The sequence below is a fragment of the Caretta caretta genome, chromosome 5 (genome assembly GCF_965140235.1).
Source record: "Caretta caretta isolate rCarCar2 chromosome 5, rCarCar1.hap1, whole genome shotgun sequence".
Classification (NCBI taxonomy): Eukaryota; Metazoa; Chordata; order Testudines; family Cheloniidae; genus Caretta; species Caretta caretta.
This window is the reverse complement of record NC_134210.1, coordinates 43,620,106-43,638,053: the sequence shown is the minus strand read 5'-3', so window position 1 is coordinate 43,638,053 and position 17,948 is coordinate 43,620,106. Positions and strand designations below refer to the sequence as shown.

At 41.4% G+C, this 17,948-nt stretch overlaps 1 protein-coding gene across 15 annotated transcripts in view; it reads right to left on the bottom strand.

Moving 5' to 3' along the window:
* MAST4 (microtubule associated serine/threonine kinase family member 4) overlaps positions 1-17,948 on the bottom strand; it is a 436,616-nt gene that overhangs the window by 95,988 nt on the left and 322,680 nt on the right. For all 15 annotated transcript variants that reach the window (XM_048849931.2, XM_048849932.2, XM_048849929.2 and 12 more), the window contains one exon: positions 2,135-2,223. In XM_048849931.2, coding sequence (XP_048705888.2) covers positions 2,135-2,223 — 89 coding nt within the window. The remainder of the gene's footprint in view (positions 1-2,134; positions 2,224-17,948) is intronic.

The following is a 17,948-nucleotide window of genomic DNA, read 5'->3' as shown; positions in this document are numbered from 1 at the left end:
CCAAATTGGCAACCGTACTGGTAGCTGTCTCCTCTACAACAGACATCAAACAGTGGTCCCAGAGTAAAAGGTGGAAAAAGTAAAATAACAAAGGGGCTCTGCAGTAGTAACAAATAATTCTCAAGAGCTTCTGCAACCTTCCCCGCTTCTTTCAGCTGCATCATGGAAAAATGACCTTCCAAACAATCATGAACTATGGAACAATACAGTAAAGATACAGCCTCATCTTCAAATAGTTTTAGAAGGTGTTTATTTAGTACAGGAGGGCAGATTTTAAAAACCCCACACACATCAGGAGCAATTCTGATAAGGCATGAATCTGATAAGCCATAAACATAGTGTACTGAGGACTTTTCTATACTGAGAATTTGTCTCGATTCCAGCCATCAGCGGCCAGCTACTGGTGTAGCTGCACCAGTGTTAACTTCTAGTGTTGACAAGCAAAACCGGGATTTACACTGGTGCAGCTTATCTCTGTCTGAAAGGAGTGCAAACCACAGCTTTCCTGGTCTACAACAGATGCTTGAACTGTGGTGATTACATCAGTGGCTGGAATTATGGCAAATCCTTAATACAAACAAGGCCCAAAACTACACAACTGCAAAAACAGTCAGCAAACACATTAAGTGTGGGGTGAAATATATTAGAACATGAGCGATTCCAGTGGATCACTGGGAACTATTAACAATTATTGTAACAAACAGTCATGATAAGCTCTTGAATGGGTTGCATATATTGTGTAATGAAGGGGATGCCAAGTGGTTTCAAACCCCACATTTTACCTACCTTAATAATAATTAATACTAGCACTTATACTACTGTTTTTCATCTTAAAAGCTTCTCAACAGCCATATGACATCAATATAATTGTTCCCATTTTATAGATTGAAGAACTGAACAAGAGAGGTTAAGTGACTTGCCAAAAGCCATACACAGTCATTATCAGCCATGAATAAACATCAGAAGTTCGTGACTTCCAGGCTTTTGCTCAGGCCAGTAGACCATTCCTGTTGCTCTTTAAAATGATTGCAGCTTGGTATGAAACGTGTCAGATTCTAAGCACTGATCTATTTGTTTAAAAAAAAAAAATGCACCCACTCTATTGCTGAGTTTGAAGCCTCACCAGTCCCTGCCTTCATGAACTGAAACAAAAACTCAAGCTCTCTTTGCAGGCTCTGCAATGGCATTATACATCAATATTTATTCCTATAGCTGCATTGGGCTCTTGCCCACAATTGTGAGGATAGGCATATTTCTCACCTAACATTGCTGGTCAGCTGCATAAGACAGCCTGCTAATGTCTTACTGACTGAACCTACCATCCCCTTTTAAAAATGCAGATGAAACCCATCTTTCTCCTGTCTCCTTTAACTTGTAAGCTGTCAACCAGCTCCCCACAGCCACACTTTAACAACCTTTGACAGCCTGCCTGCCTATGGCTAATGCCAATTCCCACACTCACACCTTCTTATTGTAGCACTCCCAGGGATTTAATTGTGACACAACTGTACACACAATGTAACACAAAATAAATCTTTGTTGTACTGTATTCTGCTGTACAGACAAGATTCCTATACAAAACAGATAATAAATAATAATAAAGCTGCTCTTATTTGCAGATTCATCCATAGATCTCAACGTACTTTTCAAACAAAGTGTCATGATCACCAATTTACAGACAGGAAAACCGAGGTACAGAAAGTTGAAGTGACCCTGCCCAATGTCAAACATAAGGTCAGCAACAGAACTGGGAACAGAACTCAAAATATCCTGATTTGCTATCAAATGTCCCATCCACTGACGACATTGCCTCTACCATACGTTGCAACGTATTGTATGTTCATTTCACACTGCACTGAGGTTGGAGATTGGGGAAAATCTACATCTGTCAACATGTAATAAGGCAAAAATAATATTATCCACAGAAGCTATTTCCAGGGTGCCTATCACCATAGTTTAGTAGTTCCAAATGGTAATTAGGGCTCTCATCATGATTATTCACAAGCTTTAGTTATTACAAACAATGGAGAGAAAAGTTACACTGCAGGAGTGTAGTGGACTAGAAGATGTGTTTCTCTTAAAGAATTAAAGGCTTTAATACATATCATGGCACAGATAAAGGTAGGTGGTTTACCTGCATGAGCTGAAAGAGGTGAATGAGGCCGAGGCAGAGCTGGAGATTGGCCATTGCCTATTAAGCTCTTTCGGTTACTTGTCCGACAACTGTAGGGGGGAAAAAAGAGGTAACTTAAAACCAAAAAATGGTACACCCTCTAAACAAGCATGCTTAGTTATTATTTATAAAGACCAATCCCCCATTCAAATCAAAACCATACATTTCAACAGGAGTTTTGAGTGTGCAAGAAATCTAGATCAGGCACTTACTGGATAATGGCAAGAAGTGTCACTTCCCATATAACTGCATAAGATAATACATTACTGATAACTATCCAGCTTGAAATACATTTACCATTCAGTTAGCACAAAGACCTATGCACCAATTCACAGTACTTTAGTCAATGTTCTGTGTCACTAGCGTAGCCTAGGATCAAGTTACAGCTTGTTTCCTAGATGTAATATCTTGTGACATACTGCCTTTTATTATACACACAATATGCATAAATACATCAAAACAAATCTGGGTTCAGAATGGTCAGGCAATGATTAAAGATATTTGTGTTTACATTAACTTTCTCACTCCAAATCACATGGAATGAAGAGCAATGATTAGTCAATCTTATGATGATACACTAATTAAAAATCTAATTATTGGGATAAATTTTACATCTGTGCCTTTCATTAATAGAACAGACGATGCCAACAAAGATAAATGCATTCACTCACAGAGTTTTCATCTCAAGTACTGCAAATTCAGTTTCCCCCCATCATATATTATAATGAGAGATAAATATTAAATTCATACATCTATTAAAGTAAGGGAGAAGATGGGACCTTTTCCTTTAACTGCATCTTAGTATTTGTAAAAATTTACTTTTTACTAGCTTGAAACCATAATCAAACATGGGCACTACTTAACTTTATAGGTATAAGCAGCTCCATGAAACAAATGGGACTACTCGTGCATAAACTTAAGCTGGTGTGTAAGTGTTTGCAAGAGTGAGTGAGGGGTCATAAATTTTACTTGCAAAGTCTTTAAAGGGACACTGAGATCAATTCAGGCCAAAAATTTAGCCTAACATGATCAGAAATATTTCCAGTATTATAATAAGTTCCAATAAAAGTAGTTTTTTAATTAAATATTTCCCTGCATTGTTTCCTACTTAAACATTACATCATTGTTCTTTGTATGACTACCAGAAAAGGAAATTGACTAGTTTCCTCATTATACAAGCAGAATAAAATATTAAAAAGGTGAGCAAACAGCATAAATGGTTAACAGTAAATCAGATTTTTTTAAAATCTAAGGCATTACTGACAACATAGTCAATGTTTTAAAAACATTGCTTTTAACTGCACAGCATGTGCTGAATTACTGTAACTTAGTTCTCATTAACAGTATGCAATGGGACAGCAGAAGTGCCCATCAAAAAGGCCATTTGGTTTCTGCTGACCATATAAGAACAAAGTAAGACCGTCACACTCACCTGGTTGGAAACAGAGAAAATATCAGACTGATTTTAATGTATTACACATTTGTTTGAAAAATTCTAAATTTAAATGCACAGGGAAATTAGAAACTGCATATGTGGTCTTTTTGAGATGGTGGAACATCTGCAAAAATGCATCCTGCTAAATATTTTATCATCCCCAATTTAAAAATGAGGTACAAATCTCCGAACTCCCACCTATTACCTGGATGTCAGTGAAAATTTTAATATGGTTTTTGTGGTATATTTTTGACTTGTAAAGATTGGTGGTTTAGGTTCTGTCATATGGTATTTCTTCTCTGATTAAACCAATCATATATACTCAATAGGATAGGAGCCCATTGGACTTATTCTGTAAGATTGTGGGAGAAAAAAAGTAACATCCAACTTCCAAAGGTGCCAAATGGTGGTAGGAGAGCACCAGAACTCTCTTCCCAGTCCTCAAAGATTACATCACTTGGCTGGGGTGAGAGGAGACATTAAAAAACAAAAGTATACTTCGATATTACCATATAATAACTCTACAGAATTTGTCAAGGGTACTTAATGCTTAAGATATGTAGTCAATATTTATTTTATTTAAAATTGTCCATATAAAATACTCCATATTTCTACAGAACACAAATCCAAAATTATCTTGCCATATTCCATCCCTAAGTTTTATATAGCTGTGGTATCCTGTGGCAAACCCCAGCTTATCTTCTGCTGCTTCTTTTTAATATATTATTAACAGTTCATTTATTAATCTTCCATCCTGAAACTGTGTAGAAGGCACATTTTCCGCAAACTTCAGCTGCACATTAGAAACAGTGAGAAGGGATCCTGATTTGGAAGCAGATTTTGAGGACCATCCATTGCTGACACTGCTGTACACTTTTTGGCATTTGTACTGAAGCCCTTTTCTCTGATGAGGCACTAACATGCTGGAGGGTTTCTGAGGTGTGTCAATATTACTGTTTCCTATACACCACTAACCTGCTTCCCATATTCTGTACAGTTAGTATAAAATTATTATGTAAAGTATCCCAAACCTCTCACGTTGCCCTTCCATCATCATGTACATCTAAAACATCCTCTCTCTGTGTCACAGAGTATGCTTCTAAATACTTAAATGTTTATCTCAAAGATAACAAATTTGGCAAGCACGAAATGTGGCATGAAAGTGGCTTTTTTTGCACTTGAATGATTTAATTTAAAAATACCACACACTGCTTCAGTATTTCACAGGTATGAAATTAACAGAATCTCACTAAAAATACCCTTACTTTCATCAACTTCAGCTCTAATTATGTCCAAGTACAGGACTCCGTGATTCATTTATTTAACTGGAACTATATAAGTGGCATCGCTGAAGTTATTAGTTTAATAAATAGTGTTGCTAAAAATTCAGATCTAAGCAAATGAGGGCTGTATTCAGTATTCCAGTATATTCTCCAGACAAAAAGTTAGTGACACCTTTTCCACACACAAAGGTACGGATCATTACCAAAACATTTCATTCAAATGGCCCCCGACCCCAGCTCTTTCTAATGGTTCCCCCCTTTACTTTTTTAAAGATAATACTGGAAACTAGGGTGGCATTATTGTCACTGGGCAAAATGTATGCAATAAATAAAGCCTTATTTTCAAGATATATTCTTAGATGTCATTGTGGCTTTAAGCAGAAATTTATTAATTACCATGCTGATTTAAATGTTCTTTTAAAGAGAACAAAGAGAGGATGACATCTCCTTGCGTTAGCTGTCTTGATAATAAGGTTAGATGTGAATCACTGCATGAAAGGGAAACTTCTACTTAGAACAGGGGTGGGCAAACTTTTTGGGCCGAGGGCCACATCGGGGTGCAAAACTGTATGGAGAGCTGGGTAGAGAAGGCTGTGCCTCCCCAAACAGCCTGACCCCTGCCCTCTATTCGTCCCCTCCCACTTCCCTCTCCCTGACTGCCCCCCTCAGAACCCCCCATCCATCGAACCCCCCCTGCTCCTTGTCCCCTGACGGCCCCTCCCGGGACCCCTGCCCTAACCACTGCCCCCCCAGGGACTCCACCCCCATCAAACCCCTCCCACTCCCCTGACTGCCTCCCCTCAGAACCTTTGCCCTATCCAACTGCCCCCCTGTTCCCCATCCCATGACCGCTCCGAACTCCACCCCATCCAACTGCTCCCTGACTGTCCCCCGGGACTCCCTGCCCCTTATCCAACCCCCTGACCCCCTTACCATGCGGCTCAGAGCGGCATGTCCGGCTGCCGCACCGGCCGGCTGGAGCCAGACACGCTGCCGTGCCGCGCTGCCCTGCATGAGTGCGCAGCCCCGCCGCCCAGAGTGCTGCCCGCGCAGCAGCTTAGCTGCGGGGGAGAGGGAACAGCGGGGGAGGGGCCGGGGGCTAGCCTCCCCAGTCAGGAGCTCAGAGGCTGGGCAGGACGGGCCCGCGGGCCGTAGTTTGCCCACCTCTGACTTAGACTGTGACCATAACTTAATTTTTTATTCTGTTTCACAAAGACTTTGAATTAAGTCATCCATCCTACACCAGTGCAACCCTAAGAAGTGTGACTCTTCCTCCCCGCGAAGGCCTGCATTAAGGAGGACCTCTGTGGGTAGAAAATGTACAGGGAATCATGCAAAGTGATCAGGGCTGTTAGAACAAAAAAAAGTTGAGAACTCATGGTAGAGGAAGCAAAGGGTTGCCAACTATTCCAGCAATTTTGCTGCATTTGGCCCTGCAACACCAACTTTCAGTATGCAAAAAACCCCCAAAACATCCCAGAGATAGTTCAGGTGGACAAAATAATTTATCCATTTATTTAATCTTCCAAGCTCCATGTGGGCATCAAGCCAGCCTTTCATCGTATTGCCTTTCATAACAGTTATTTTCCCCCCAACTGAATCTGACAGGATAAACCTTAGCTGATCAGAGGCAGTACTGACAGGAGAAAGACTTGACTTGAGCAGAACAAAGTCAGAACAGTATTGGAACAGTCTACAGAGATGGTAACTTTGGGTAGCACAGACTTTGGTAAGCCACATAGAGAACTGTGCCCACAACACAATTATATAGGATCCAGATTTTATATCCTAATAAGGATGCCTATCACAAAGAAGAGACCTGCCAGTGGTGAATAAGCCAGACAACAGGTGTGACTCATGATTTCGAGACTACCCAAGGAAAAAAGTCTTACAGGGAAACTACTGTATGTCTTAAATATTCCTCATTTAAATTAATATTAATTAATTAATAATATTTAAAGACCTGGGGCAACACAGAAGAATGCCAAATATACAAGCTTAACATTTTCTGTCAGTCTCCCTCTCCTCTTTCCCAGGCACTCCCTCTTTGGACTGTTCTTCACCCACTGGTATGCAGCCAACGGTATGAAGCAGGTACATAAAAAGTTATGAACCCTACATGTCTGGAAAGGGAGTAATTACAGAATCTGATAAAAACACCTTAAAATCATCTCCTACCCACAGTCTTGTTGTAATTTTATGTTACATCACGTCATCGACATCCTGGATCACTGTTACTGCTTCCTACCTATCTTTGATTCCAAATCAGAATTACCTACTTGGTTTTCAAATTCGTCGTCGACTGGCTTCACCTTACCGCCCTGTTCTCATATCCACCTCCTCTCCTGCCCACTCACTCTCCTCTTCCTATCCTGTCTTCTTGTTTCTCTTCTCTCAACTTTACAGGGTTGGGGAATTGCTTGTTCATTTCTGCTATTCCCTATCAGGAACAATGACCTCCCTTCCCCTCCCTCTGAGTCACTTCTTAAAACCAAGTTTTCAACTTTAGCATAGGATTGACTCTCCCAGTGTAAGGGTTTTGTGATATAATGGATGAAGGATGCTACATAAAAACAATTTGTATTGAATCACATAAAATTAATCTCATAACATGAGTGCAGTGTAACTAACGACTTATAGGATTCAGTTAAATGAAACCTAACCCTATTGCTGCTGAAACAGCTGCCACTCTTGGTAGACCAGACAAAATCCATTTGGGCAGTTTGTTAGAACAGGGCCAATGAAGCAGATGACAAAACTGCTAATGTGACTATTGAAGGAGAGCGGCAGAGAGAAGTCGCCATCCACAAGTGCTTGAAATACAAGGGTGGAAGAAAAAGTTGGGGCAGAAGCAGAGGGCTCAAGGAGAGGTAGATAACACAGAACAGACAACTTTCTAAAAATTATAATCCCATAATTCACAACTGTCAGTTTGTTATTTTCTATCATATCTGTGTTAACACAATATTGTTTTACTTCCAAGGCGCTCTAACATATATACAGCTTAAACTGGTGGGGTCTGAATGACTTTTAAAGTAGAAAATATGTTCAAGAAAACAGGAGTGGTTAAAATGCTGATGAACTCCATGACTGATCAGTGCAAGAATCTGAAAGGCAAACATGGTACCGACCTAAATAGTTTAGGTGAAAATAGAAATTTCTTCTTCCTTTATTTTCAGTAATAAACCTTGTAATTTAATCACCACATCTCTATTACAGTATTCAGAATATCTTATCACAATTATACAAAAATACATTTTATAACAAATACTATATGCATCTTTAAATGAAGTATGTCCTGTTACATGCAAAGAAGAATCTATGACTTCTTTATAACTACGAAAAATATTTTCATCCCTAAACATTTGATGATTTTGATCTGCTATATCCAAATCAATGTTTTACAAGTAGTATTTAGCATTTGTGAAAGTTGCCAAGTTTGCAGCTCTGGAAATTGAAATTCTCTACTTATCCACAGAACAGAGACAACATGAGACTGCAGTGAAAGCCATCTTGACCCTTGGCTTCTTAGTAAAAGACTTTCAATAAGGGTACCAGCTCTGATGTTGACAGAACTGGACTGAAACCATTAACTCATTGCATATACCGATGAAACCACCATGACACCAAAAGGGTATTTATTCTTTACAAATCAAGGCTGTTTAAACAAACACTAAAAAAAGACAGCATTTCAGAGCTGAAATATTAAATGCAAGTTTCCTGATAAGGTAATGAAGAGAATGGCTAATGAATGACACTGAGAGGTGTGCTATCATGGAAGAATCTTCTTCCGCACAAGCATACCAGCGCTAATACATAAGTAATTACTGGCAATAAAGGTTAATTGCTAAAAAAAACTGTAGGGAGCAAAGGAGGTATTGACAGACTACCACTTGCCATGCTTTCCACAGGAAAATTGGCATCTGTTTTAATCATTTATAATGATTTCATTTCAACATGCTAAATTATTCATAATTTACACTTATAATGAAGATGGATATGGACTATAAACTCCTCTCAAACCACCTTTAGCAGTGTGTGCTGACAACAGCACTGTTCTGCAACATAACCCTTAATTTCTGTGTCAGTGTAACATATTGGTTTAGTTGAAGGTAAAGATTAAAGGGGGATCCTGTATATTTAATGACCTATTGCAAACAAAATCTTATATTTGCTAATACAAATCTGGAGAGACTAGCCTATTGTGGCAGCCAGAATGCAAAGGCTGGCTATGTAGACACAAGACAGACTACTAATGTAAGAGCAGCTCTGGGGAAAGAAAAGGCAGTTACAATTTCTGTAACGTTAAAAATGTGTAGCTGACAAACACCTCAGGAGAAGCAAACTGTCTCTAGTCAGACATGGGAGGTTGCCCACTTTGTTTACACTGGAAAAGTTCAATTTAAGTTATATTTAACTTGTTATGAAATGTGCTAGCCTATGACTCCACAGTTATTTATTGTCTTTATGAACACAGACACTAGAAAGTCAACTATTCACAGTGCAGAGGCTTAAAGAGCAAAGTTTATCTAGTATTTTAACAGAAGATAAGAGCGGGTAAGAAGTGAGCAAATTCTCTACACTACACCGATAGCAACATTTTACAAATAAAATTAAAATAAGGCATGCATTGATTTTTCTTATTCCTTTATGAAAAAGTAGTTCTTCTGTATTACTTTAGGACCCCTAAGGACCCTTGTTGCAATCCTATGGGAAGTTGTCTCTGCCCTCAGATAACCTAAAAGCCAGCTGCAGTGAGGGAAGGATGGGCATTGCCTACTGATGAGGCAGAGCAGTAGTCCCGCATGGTGCACTTCTCCCCACCAAGAAGAGATAAAAGAAGGCATCCTTTGAAGACACAAGGGGTGATGTTTGACTGCATCATTAAATGGAGTTTTGCATTGCCTTGGGGGGAGAAGGAACATCTAAAGGGATTCCGATGGTGCCAGGGCTGGGCAGTTTTACTGGAGAAACCAAACCAGCAGGGGTGTTCCGCTGGGAATTCCTGCAGGATCTGGGTTGGACCAGAACCCACAGATTTCATTCAGCCCCATTTATTTTCACATCACTTCACTTATTTTCATTAAGGCTAAGAGGCTTTAGGCTCAGAGGCTTAAAAAAATTGAGTAAGGCTGCCACCCTTTAAAAGTTTTGGGAAATACTTTCTCTATTTCCACTTAAAAGGTTCAATTAGCTATACTGACCACGAACAGTCTAAAAAGTACAATGGGACTTGTTTTCTCAGAGATCCATTCTGTTAGCATTTTAGAGCTGTTATTCAGCTGTTCAACATCTTTCCAACTGCATATCATGGCATATACCAGGTAGTGCAGTACTACTTTCTTTTATTAATTGAACTGGTCACATGTAACATTTAGTAGCTTAAGGATATTAAGAGAGACAAACCTTAATAAACTAGCATAGTACTTGGGAAATAAGATTGAAAGAATGAAATGAAATAACAAAAAAGATTCTATACTTATTAAATCACCGTAACATAAAGGTTGTCATAGAAAGGGTAAAGAGAATAAGGATTTGAACACAATTTTGGTTTCAGGCTCAACTGTGGAACAATGGCCATGGTTTCATACAAGTGTAAGCAGTGTCAGGATGAGCTCCACCCTGACATCTGGTGGTGAGGTGTGGCAAGTTGTGGAAAAGAACTTCAGGGGCCGATCTCATTTGCATAGGCACACCCACCACGCCTCGAATGAGACCATAGCTGCCCAAATGGTCACTTTGGCTGCTGTGGGATCCCCAGTGTCTCTGTTATTGGGGCAGGAAGAATAAATTGTTATTACCCTGATTATGGGAACGGTGCTTGGAACTGTACGTGGCCTTTTGTTATGATGGAGGGATTCACCATCAACTAAGTAGCACTCGCTAGGCAAGGGTCATGGGTTCCAAAACTGTGTGAAGGGAGAGAGGCTGGGGACAAGTATTAATACTTGGTGGCATGGGCCCCTTGGTGAGGGCCTTACATGCTAATTGCACTTCCTCCTCTCTCCACTGTGGAATATCAGAGCTAATTTTGATTTCATTAGAAGTCTAGTTATAGGCTGCTGAGCTCACTTTGGGCTGACAGTGCACCAGCACTGGGGCTCCCCTACTACAAGCTGAATTCACCTAAGAGCTGAAATCACTGAGTGTTGTGTTAAGTAGTGGGGGAGCCTGAAGATATATTGTGGAGCAGTTTGCGGGACGGCTGGTGAAGCAGTTCAACGCGGAGCAGTGTGTGGATGGCAGGAGCTGCTTGTGGGCCGTGGAGCTGAGCGAAGGAGTTCGTGGGGCGGCTGGCGGAGCGGAGTGCAGCTGAGCGAAGGAGTTTGTGGGGCGGCTGGCGGAGCGGAGCGCCGCTATGGAGCGGTCAGCTTCAGATCACGTAAGGTGCCTCTTACCCCCGTCCCATTTCCACCCAGGTTGGGAGGTAAAGCTCCGCAGATAAACTTTCGAACTCTGGGGCTGCCCTGACCAGGGACAGAGACTTTTGGGGCATTGGGCTTTTGGGACTTTGGGTGATTTGGGGTTGCTGGACTCAAGAACCAAAGGGAAAAGGGCATGCCCCAATTTGCTTGGGGTGGGTTTTTGCTCATGGGTTTTGTTATGAATCCTGTTGGTGGTGTTTCCCAAACATAATGCCACATTGTTTCTCTCTGTTATTAAAAGGCTTTTGCTACACTCAGACTATGTGCTTGCGAGAGGGGAAGTATTGCCTCTTGGAGGCGCCCAGCGGGGGTGGTATATATTTGTCCCAGGTCACTGGGTGGGGGCTCGAGCCGGTTTGCATTGTGTTATTGGAATGGATCCCCTAGATATTGAACCCGGCCCTTGTTGCTGCCAACTCTGACGGGCAGAAGGGTTACACAAGTATAAAGGTTAATTTATATTTTACTTATTTTATTTTACTTTTGAACTAATCTTATACACAGTCAAGCTAAAATCCAGCCACACACCCCACTCACTGTAAGTAAATAACTCACAGCAATCTCTAATGAGCTAAAGGAAATCTTTTTTTGAATTTGACTAACTGTTATAATGCAAGCATCCAGGGCTTATTTTTTAGGTCAGTTCATTTAAAAGAGGCTGACTTTCCTCTAAAAGAAGGACTTATGTCAAAATGTAAGGATTAAAATAAAGGGCAGAGCTGCCAATAGTCCCAGTTTGTCAGAGTCTGACCTAGATTTTTGCAAAATGATCAGAGATATTTTTATGCTTGGCCATTGTTGCAGGGAACGTGGGCAGTTGGGGATGGCTACCGTCCTGTTGCAGAGAGATGCCTCTCTAGCTGCTGATGTAGTTGTGATCAACTCTTTCCTCTCCGGCCCCTGACAGCTGCTTACTAACTGCCAACCTGTGGCTCCAGCCCAGCACACTAGCCGGCTAGGTCTCACCTTCTCTTAGGAGCAGCTCAATGTAGCTCCTCCCACTGAAATCAAAAATATGTAATGCAGGTGGCTGGGCTGGTAACCTGCATTCCTGGCATGTGAACAGGAGACCAGACACAGGAAGGAAAAAACAGCTAAGAGAAAATGGGGAGCGGGGGAGAAGAGTCAGGAGTCTCTCTACTCCCTGGCTTATCTGAAAAGCTGTCTAAGAGTTCCACCCCATTGCCCATTCTCTTCCTCAGAAGACACACGTGTATTTTGGTGGAATTCAACTTCTCTCTTTTTCCCCTTCTTTCTAAAAATAAAATGAGACACAAGGTGGATAAGGTAATATCTTTTATTGGACCAACTTCTGTTGGTGAGAGTGTGAAGCTTTCAAGCTTACACAGAGCTCTTCTTCAGGGCTGGGAAAATAACCTACAAGAAAAACTGTAGCTTGAAATGCAAGAGAACGCACACGTTATGATGCTCTGGAAGGGTCATCTGTGAAGCTTTAACCCAGGAAGTTCAGTGCCAGAGCACAAATTTTCTCTGACTTGAGCTAGAACAGAAATTCCATTAGCAGGTAGCAAGATTAGGTTATCCTTCAGCAGACACAATACACCTCCCCCCCGATAGAACATGACCCGATATAACACGAATTCAGATATAACGCAGTAAAGCAGCACTCCGGGGAGCTGGGCTGCGCGCTCCGGTGGGTCAAACTAAGTTCGATATAATGTGGTTTCACCTATAATGCGGTAAGATTTTTTGGCTCCCAAGGACAGCATTGTATCGGGGTAGAGGTGAACTTGGTGAGGGAAATGGATGCATACAAAGGCTTCCAGTGGTCAAAGGCCTTTCAAGTCTCTATGTCACTGGCTTATTTGATAAAGTATTTCTTGAATAATAAAATTTAAAAAAAAAACACATAGGGAACTCTGAAAGGAACTTACAGCTGTGCCTAACTTTTGTGATATCTATAATTTTATTGTTAATTGTAACTAACCACAAATTATTTTTCTTTCACATACAGCAGAGAACTCAACAAAAGAAAGAAAACCAGGTTATAGCAATATTTTAATAGACCTACATCTTTCCTAAGTGACTATGAGGGCAGCCTCACCCACTCTGCTCCATATTATCTCTACAGAAATTGATTCTGAGTTTAATTCTTTACAGAGATAAAAAATTAATTAGGGAATGTCACATTTAGCTAAATAGTCTATTTTAATTCCGTAGTCAGACAATATTCATAAAATAGCTCCTTACACGATAAAAATCTGTAATACATGTAAAATGGGTAGGCAGTGGAGAGCAGACAAAATTTACATTGTTCTGGGCCACACACCAGTCAATTTCACAATTCTAGTTCATTATCCAGAGAATGTAATATTCACAACCTCACACTGTACAATTGACTGAATACACTCCAATGTACACATTTAACCTACTATAAGGCTCTTTTATACCTTATTTCTCCTCTTCAAAGTAACACACAAAGTTATGAGCTGAGTGAGTAGCATGCTTACTACCGTAACTGCACTATTACTTTCAGATAACGTAATTTCACAGTACACAAACATTTTGCTTTTAATATTAAGGTAAAAATTGTGTCATCAGTAGAGAAAAATTTGAGACATGGAAAATGTAATAAGACTACTATCAAATCTACAAAAGTCCTACAGTCAAAGTAATTCCTAGGTTCATCCTATCCTCTAAGTATGTATATGTTATTCTATTTAAAACTGTTTTAGGACATATATAAAAGGAAAAACAGCCCACTAACAAAAAAGTGAGCCACCCAGTGATATGCTGATAACATTTTAACAAGTGTCTTCCTTAAATATTTGCTGCCTAGGTCAGTCATATATCATACATTACCTGTTAAGACTGAAAGTTCAGAAGTTTGGAAATATTAATCAAATGACCTAGTGTCCTAAACTGCATATTTTGTGAGTATGCATAAATGATTGTAAATGCCCAGAATTTAGATCTATCAAGGCTGCAGCCAGGAATGAGTTTTAATACACATGAATCACTATGCTCCTGGATACCTCTGACATCTCCCTGGGTGGGCGTCCAGGTGACTCTGGAGAATTCTTGAGACTCTGCCTCTAGGTCACTAGCCCTTGATGCTGGCTGCTGTTTGCCCTGGGATAGGAGGTGAATCTGGCCACTCCACTTCCTGATATCACTTCCTGATATCACTGGGATAGGAGGTGAATCTGGCCACTTCCACTTCCTGTGGCTGCTATTCCCTGGCTGGTGCAAAGCTCTAATTACTCCTGCTCCTTGGTCCCTGACTGGGGTTGAGGGGAGCAGGGGAAGAGTGGGGTGTTCTTGGGGCCCTGGTTCTTCCTGTTGCTCCTTGGTTACTGCTTGTAGGCCTGTGAGCCTAGGGAGAGCTGGACAGAGCCTCCCCAGTGCTGCTCTAGCCATAGATCCAAGCCTCTGGCTACAGTTAGATTTGATGGAGGGGAAGTATACTCTTCTAGGCTATGTCTATACATTTAGAGCTCTCCTAGTTGGATCTCTATGGCTAGCATTCCCGAGAAGCAACCCTAAAGTTGAGTACCCTGCCTCAGGTATTCCGGATCACTGAGACTGGAACCAAGAGCATCTCCTGAGCTCTCCACATCAGGAGCTTTAAGCTCCCAGGCAGGCACAGATCAGAAAGCGGCTAAGAGTGGGAGCCTCCCAGCCCCGTCAAGAGATTTGCTAGATCAAATACATATCATGGGTACAATGCTATCCACCGTGCCCCTCACTTCATCACTCCTTCTACCTCCTGCCCTCTGAACCACCTCCTCTCACCCAGCTCTGCTTCCCCATTCCCAGCACACTGCTGTGGCTCCCCCACCAGGCAGCTGTTCCTACGAGCAGCAACTGTGGTGGGGTTGTTCTTAAGTCACTGGTTGTAGAGTGGTGGATCAGGTGAGTAGCAGGTTCCTCCTGGAGGTGCAGTGGGGGAATAGGATTGCTTTGTCTCTTGAGGTGGACAGGTGTCCCCTGACCCTTGAGGGTCAATCCCTAGCTGGGTGGGAGGTGGGTAGTGGGAGTGGTCTCCCATGGCTGGACGAGTGTGTGATGTGTGAAGGCCTGTGCACAGGGTTAAAAATCTTAAATTTCTGAAGTCATCATGTCTGTATGCCCTAGGACCATCCTCAGGATTTTGGCACTTTAGTGGGAGGATATTTTAGGTGAGCCCCAAAATTAACTGGTCCATTTTACATGCAAACGCCTGAATGGGGAAGGGAGGGGGAATCTTTTAGTCTCCCCAGCCTCCTGCTGCAGAAAGGAAGCTGCACAGTACTTCCTTTCAGTCTTCAGATTGTCGGTTGCACTGATTTATGTTTCATGTCTACCCTCACATGGAAAAGATCTAGAGACTTACTAAAGAGGGCCAGCAGCCTTCTTTACGAGGCCCAAGGCTAGTTCTGTTAACAAGAGGGACCCATTGGCTCCTTCCAGCTCAGTAATGAACCCACCTTAGCAAAAAAAAATCACTAAAACAAGAAGGTCAGAGAAACATTCCCCCCTAATTATCACCACAAACTTATTTTTAATGGTTTCCCTTGGTGTTTCTTCTATTAGTTTGTTTCTCACCTTGCAGGAATGAGATTGGCCAAAGCAGGTCAAATTCTAAAATTAATGGCCAGGAAAAGTGGGAGCTGAAATGGAAAGATTGTATATGGTTGTACATTCAATCCATGCAATTTTCTGAACAGTTTTCATGTCTAAACTAATTTATACTTACCCTGCCTTATTCTTAGGCAAACAAACATTAGCAATACTTTCCCTCAAAAGAATAATGGGCCTGTCTGGGCTGATTTTCTCCTCCCTTATAACTCTCCCTGAGTATCCATTGATTTGGGCAGCTCTCTCCCACTCCATAATCTTCACTCAGATTCCCTTGTCAGTTTCTGCTCCTTCGAAGACTGCACTGGCCTTATGTGGTTTTGCCAGCTCACACCTTTGCCAGTTGTTCCTCCGTTCACACTAATTCTGGCAGCTCTCTGCTCCCTCAACAGTCTTTACAGACTTAACCTTCTTACAATACACAGTTGGCACGTCACATGGGGCACAATACTAAACTAATCTATACAAACTCACAATAGCATTATACACAGGCAACATTTATACTTCCCAATGTGTTCATGATAATAAGATTGTACCATAAATTAAAATATTTTCATGCTCAAAACTTCAGCAAATATTACCCTGGTGAGAATCACTTAATATCCAATGGGTGAAGTCACCCATGCCTCATGCACTACCCCTTAATAACACATCTAACAGGAAGAAAAATCACATACCAAAGCCAAACTGACTGGAAGCACAAGTACTAGGATTTCACTGCTTGTACTGGCATGAAAAGAACACTAAACAAACTAGATGAAATAAGGCTGTAAGGCCTTCCACAGGAGTATTTTTCTTGTTACAAAAAATTGGTCTATTCTCTGAAGTGCTGAAAAGTAAATACCTGACTAAAGTACTTTTTTAAACAATCACTATAAAATGAATTTCCTTTTGAGAAAAATCAAAAACCGATCTATAAGAGGTTGAAAAGAAAACTAAGTGCTTTTCAATGAGTCACTTTTGTGATTCTTTTCTAGTTTATATTTACCATTAGTTTAATCAGAATATGGTAGCTCTCCATTGTACATAATTACTAGAGCATTATTGATGAATATTTCCATTGCAGAACTATGAGACTACTACCTCCCCAAAGTCATGCATCTTCTGACACGGGTAGAATTAACCTTAATTATTTCACACCAAAAAAAGCCAGGATCACAGCACATATGTAAATGAGCACAGCCAAGAAGCCACCCTTCAATTCATGTTATCTTTCAACCAGATTTCTTGACTTTAGCAAAGCTTTTGACACAGTCTCCCACAGTATTCTTGTCAGCAAGTTAAGGAAGTATGGGCTGGAAGAATGCACTATAAGGTGGGTAGAAAGCTGGCTAGATTGTCGGGCTCAACGGGTAGTGATCAATGGCTCCATGTCTAGTTGGCAGCCGGTATCAAGTGGAGTGCCCCAAGGGTCGGTCCTGGGGCCGGTTTTGTTCAATATCTTCATAAATGATCTGGAGGATGGTGTGAATTGCACTCTCAGCAAATTTGCGGATGATACTAAACTGGGAGGAGTGGTAGATACGCTGGAGGGGAGGGATAGGATACAGAAGGACCTAGACAAATTGGAGGATTGGGCCAAAAGAAATCTGATGAGGTTCAATAAGGACAAGTGCAGGGTCCTGCACTTAGGACGGAAGAACCCAATGCACAGCTACAGACTAGGGACCGAATGGCTAGGCAGCAGTTCTGCGGAAAAGGACCTAGGGGTGACAGTGGACAAGAAGCTGGATATGAGTCAGCAGTGTGCCCTTGTTGCCAAGAAGGCCAATGGCATTTTGGGATGTATAAGTAGGGGCATAGCGAGCAGATCGAGGGACGTGATCGTTCCCCTCTATTCGACATTGGTGAGGCCTCATCTGGAGTACTGTGTCCAGTTTTGGGCCCCACACTTCAAGAAGGATGTGGATAAATTGGAGAGAGTCCAGCGAAGGGCAACAAAAATGATTAGGGGTCTGGAACACATGAGTTATGAGGAGAGGCTGAGGGAGCTGGGATTGTTTAGCCTGCAGAAGAGAAGAATGAGGGGGGATTTGATAGCTGCTTTCAAC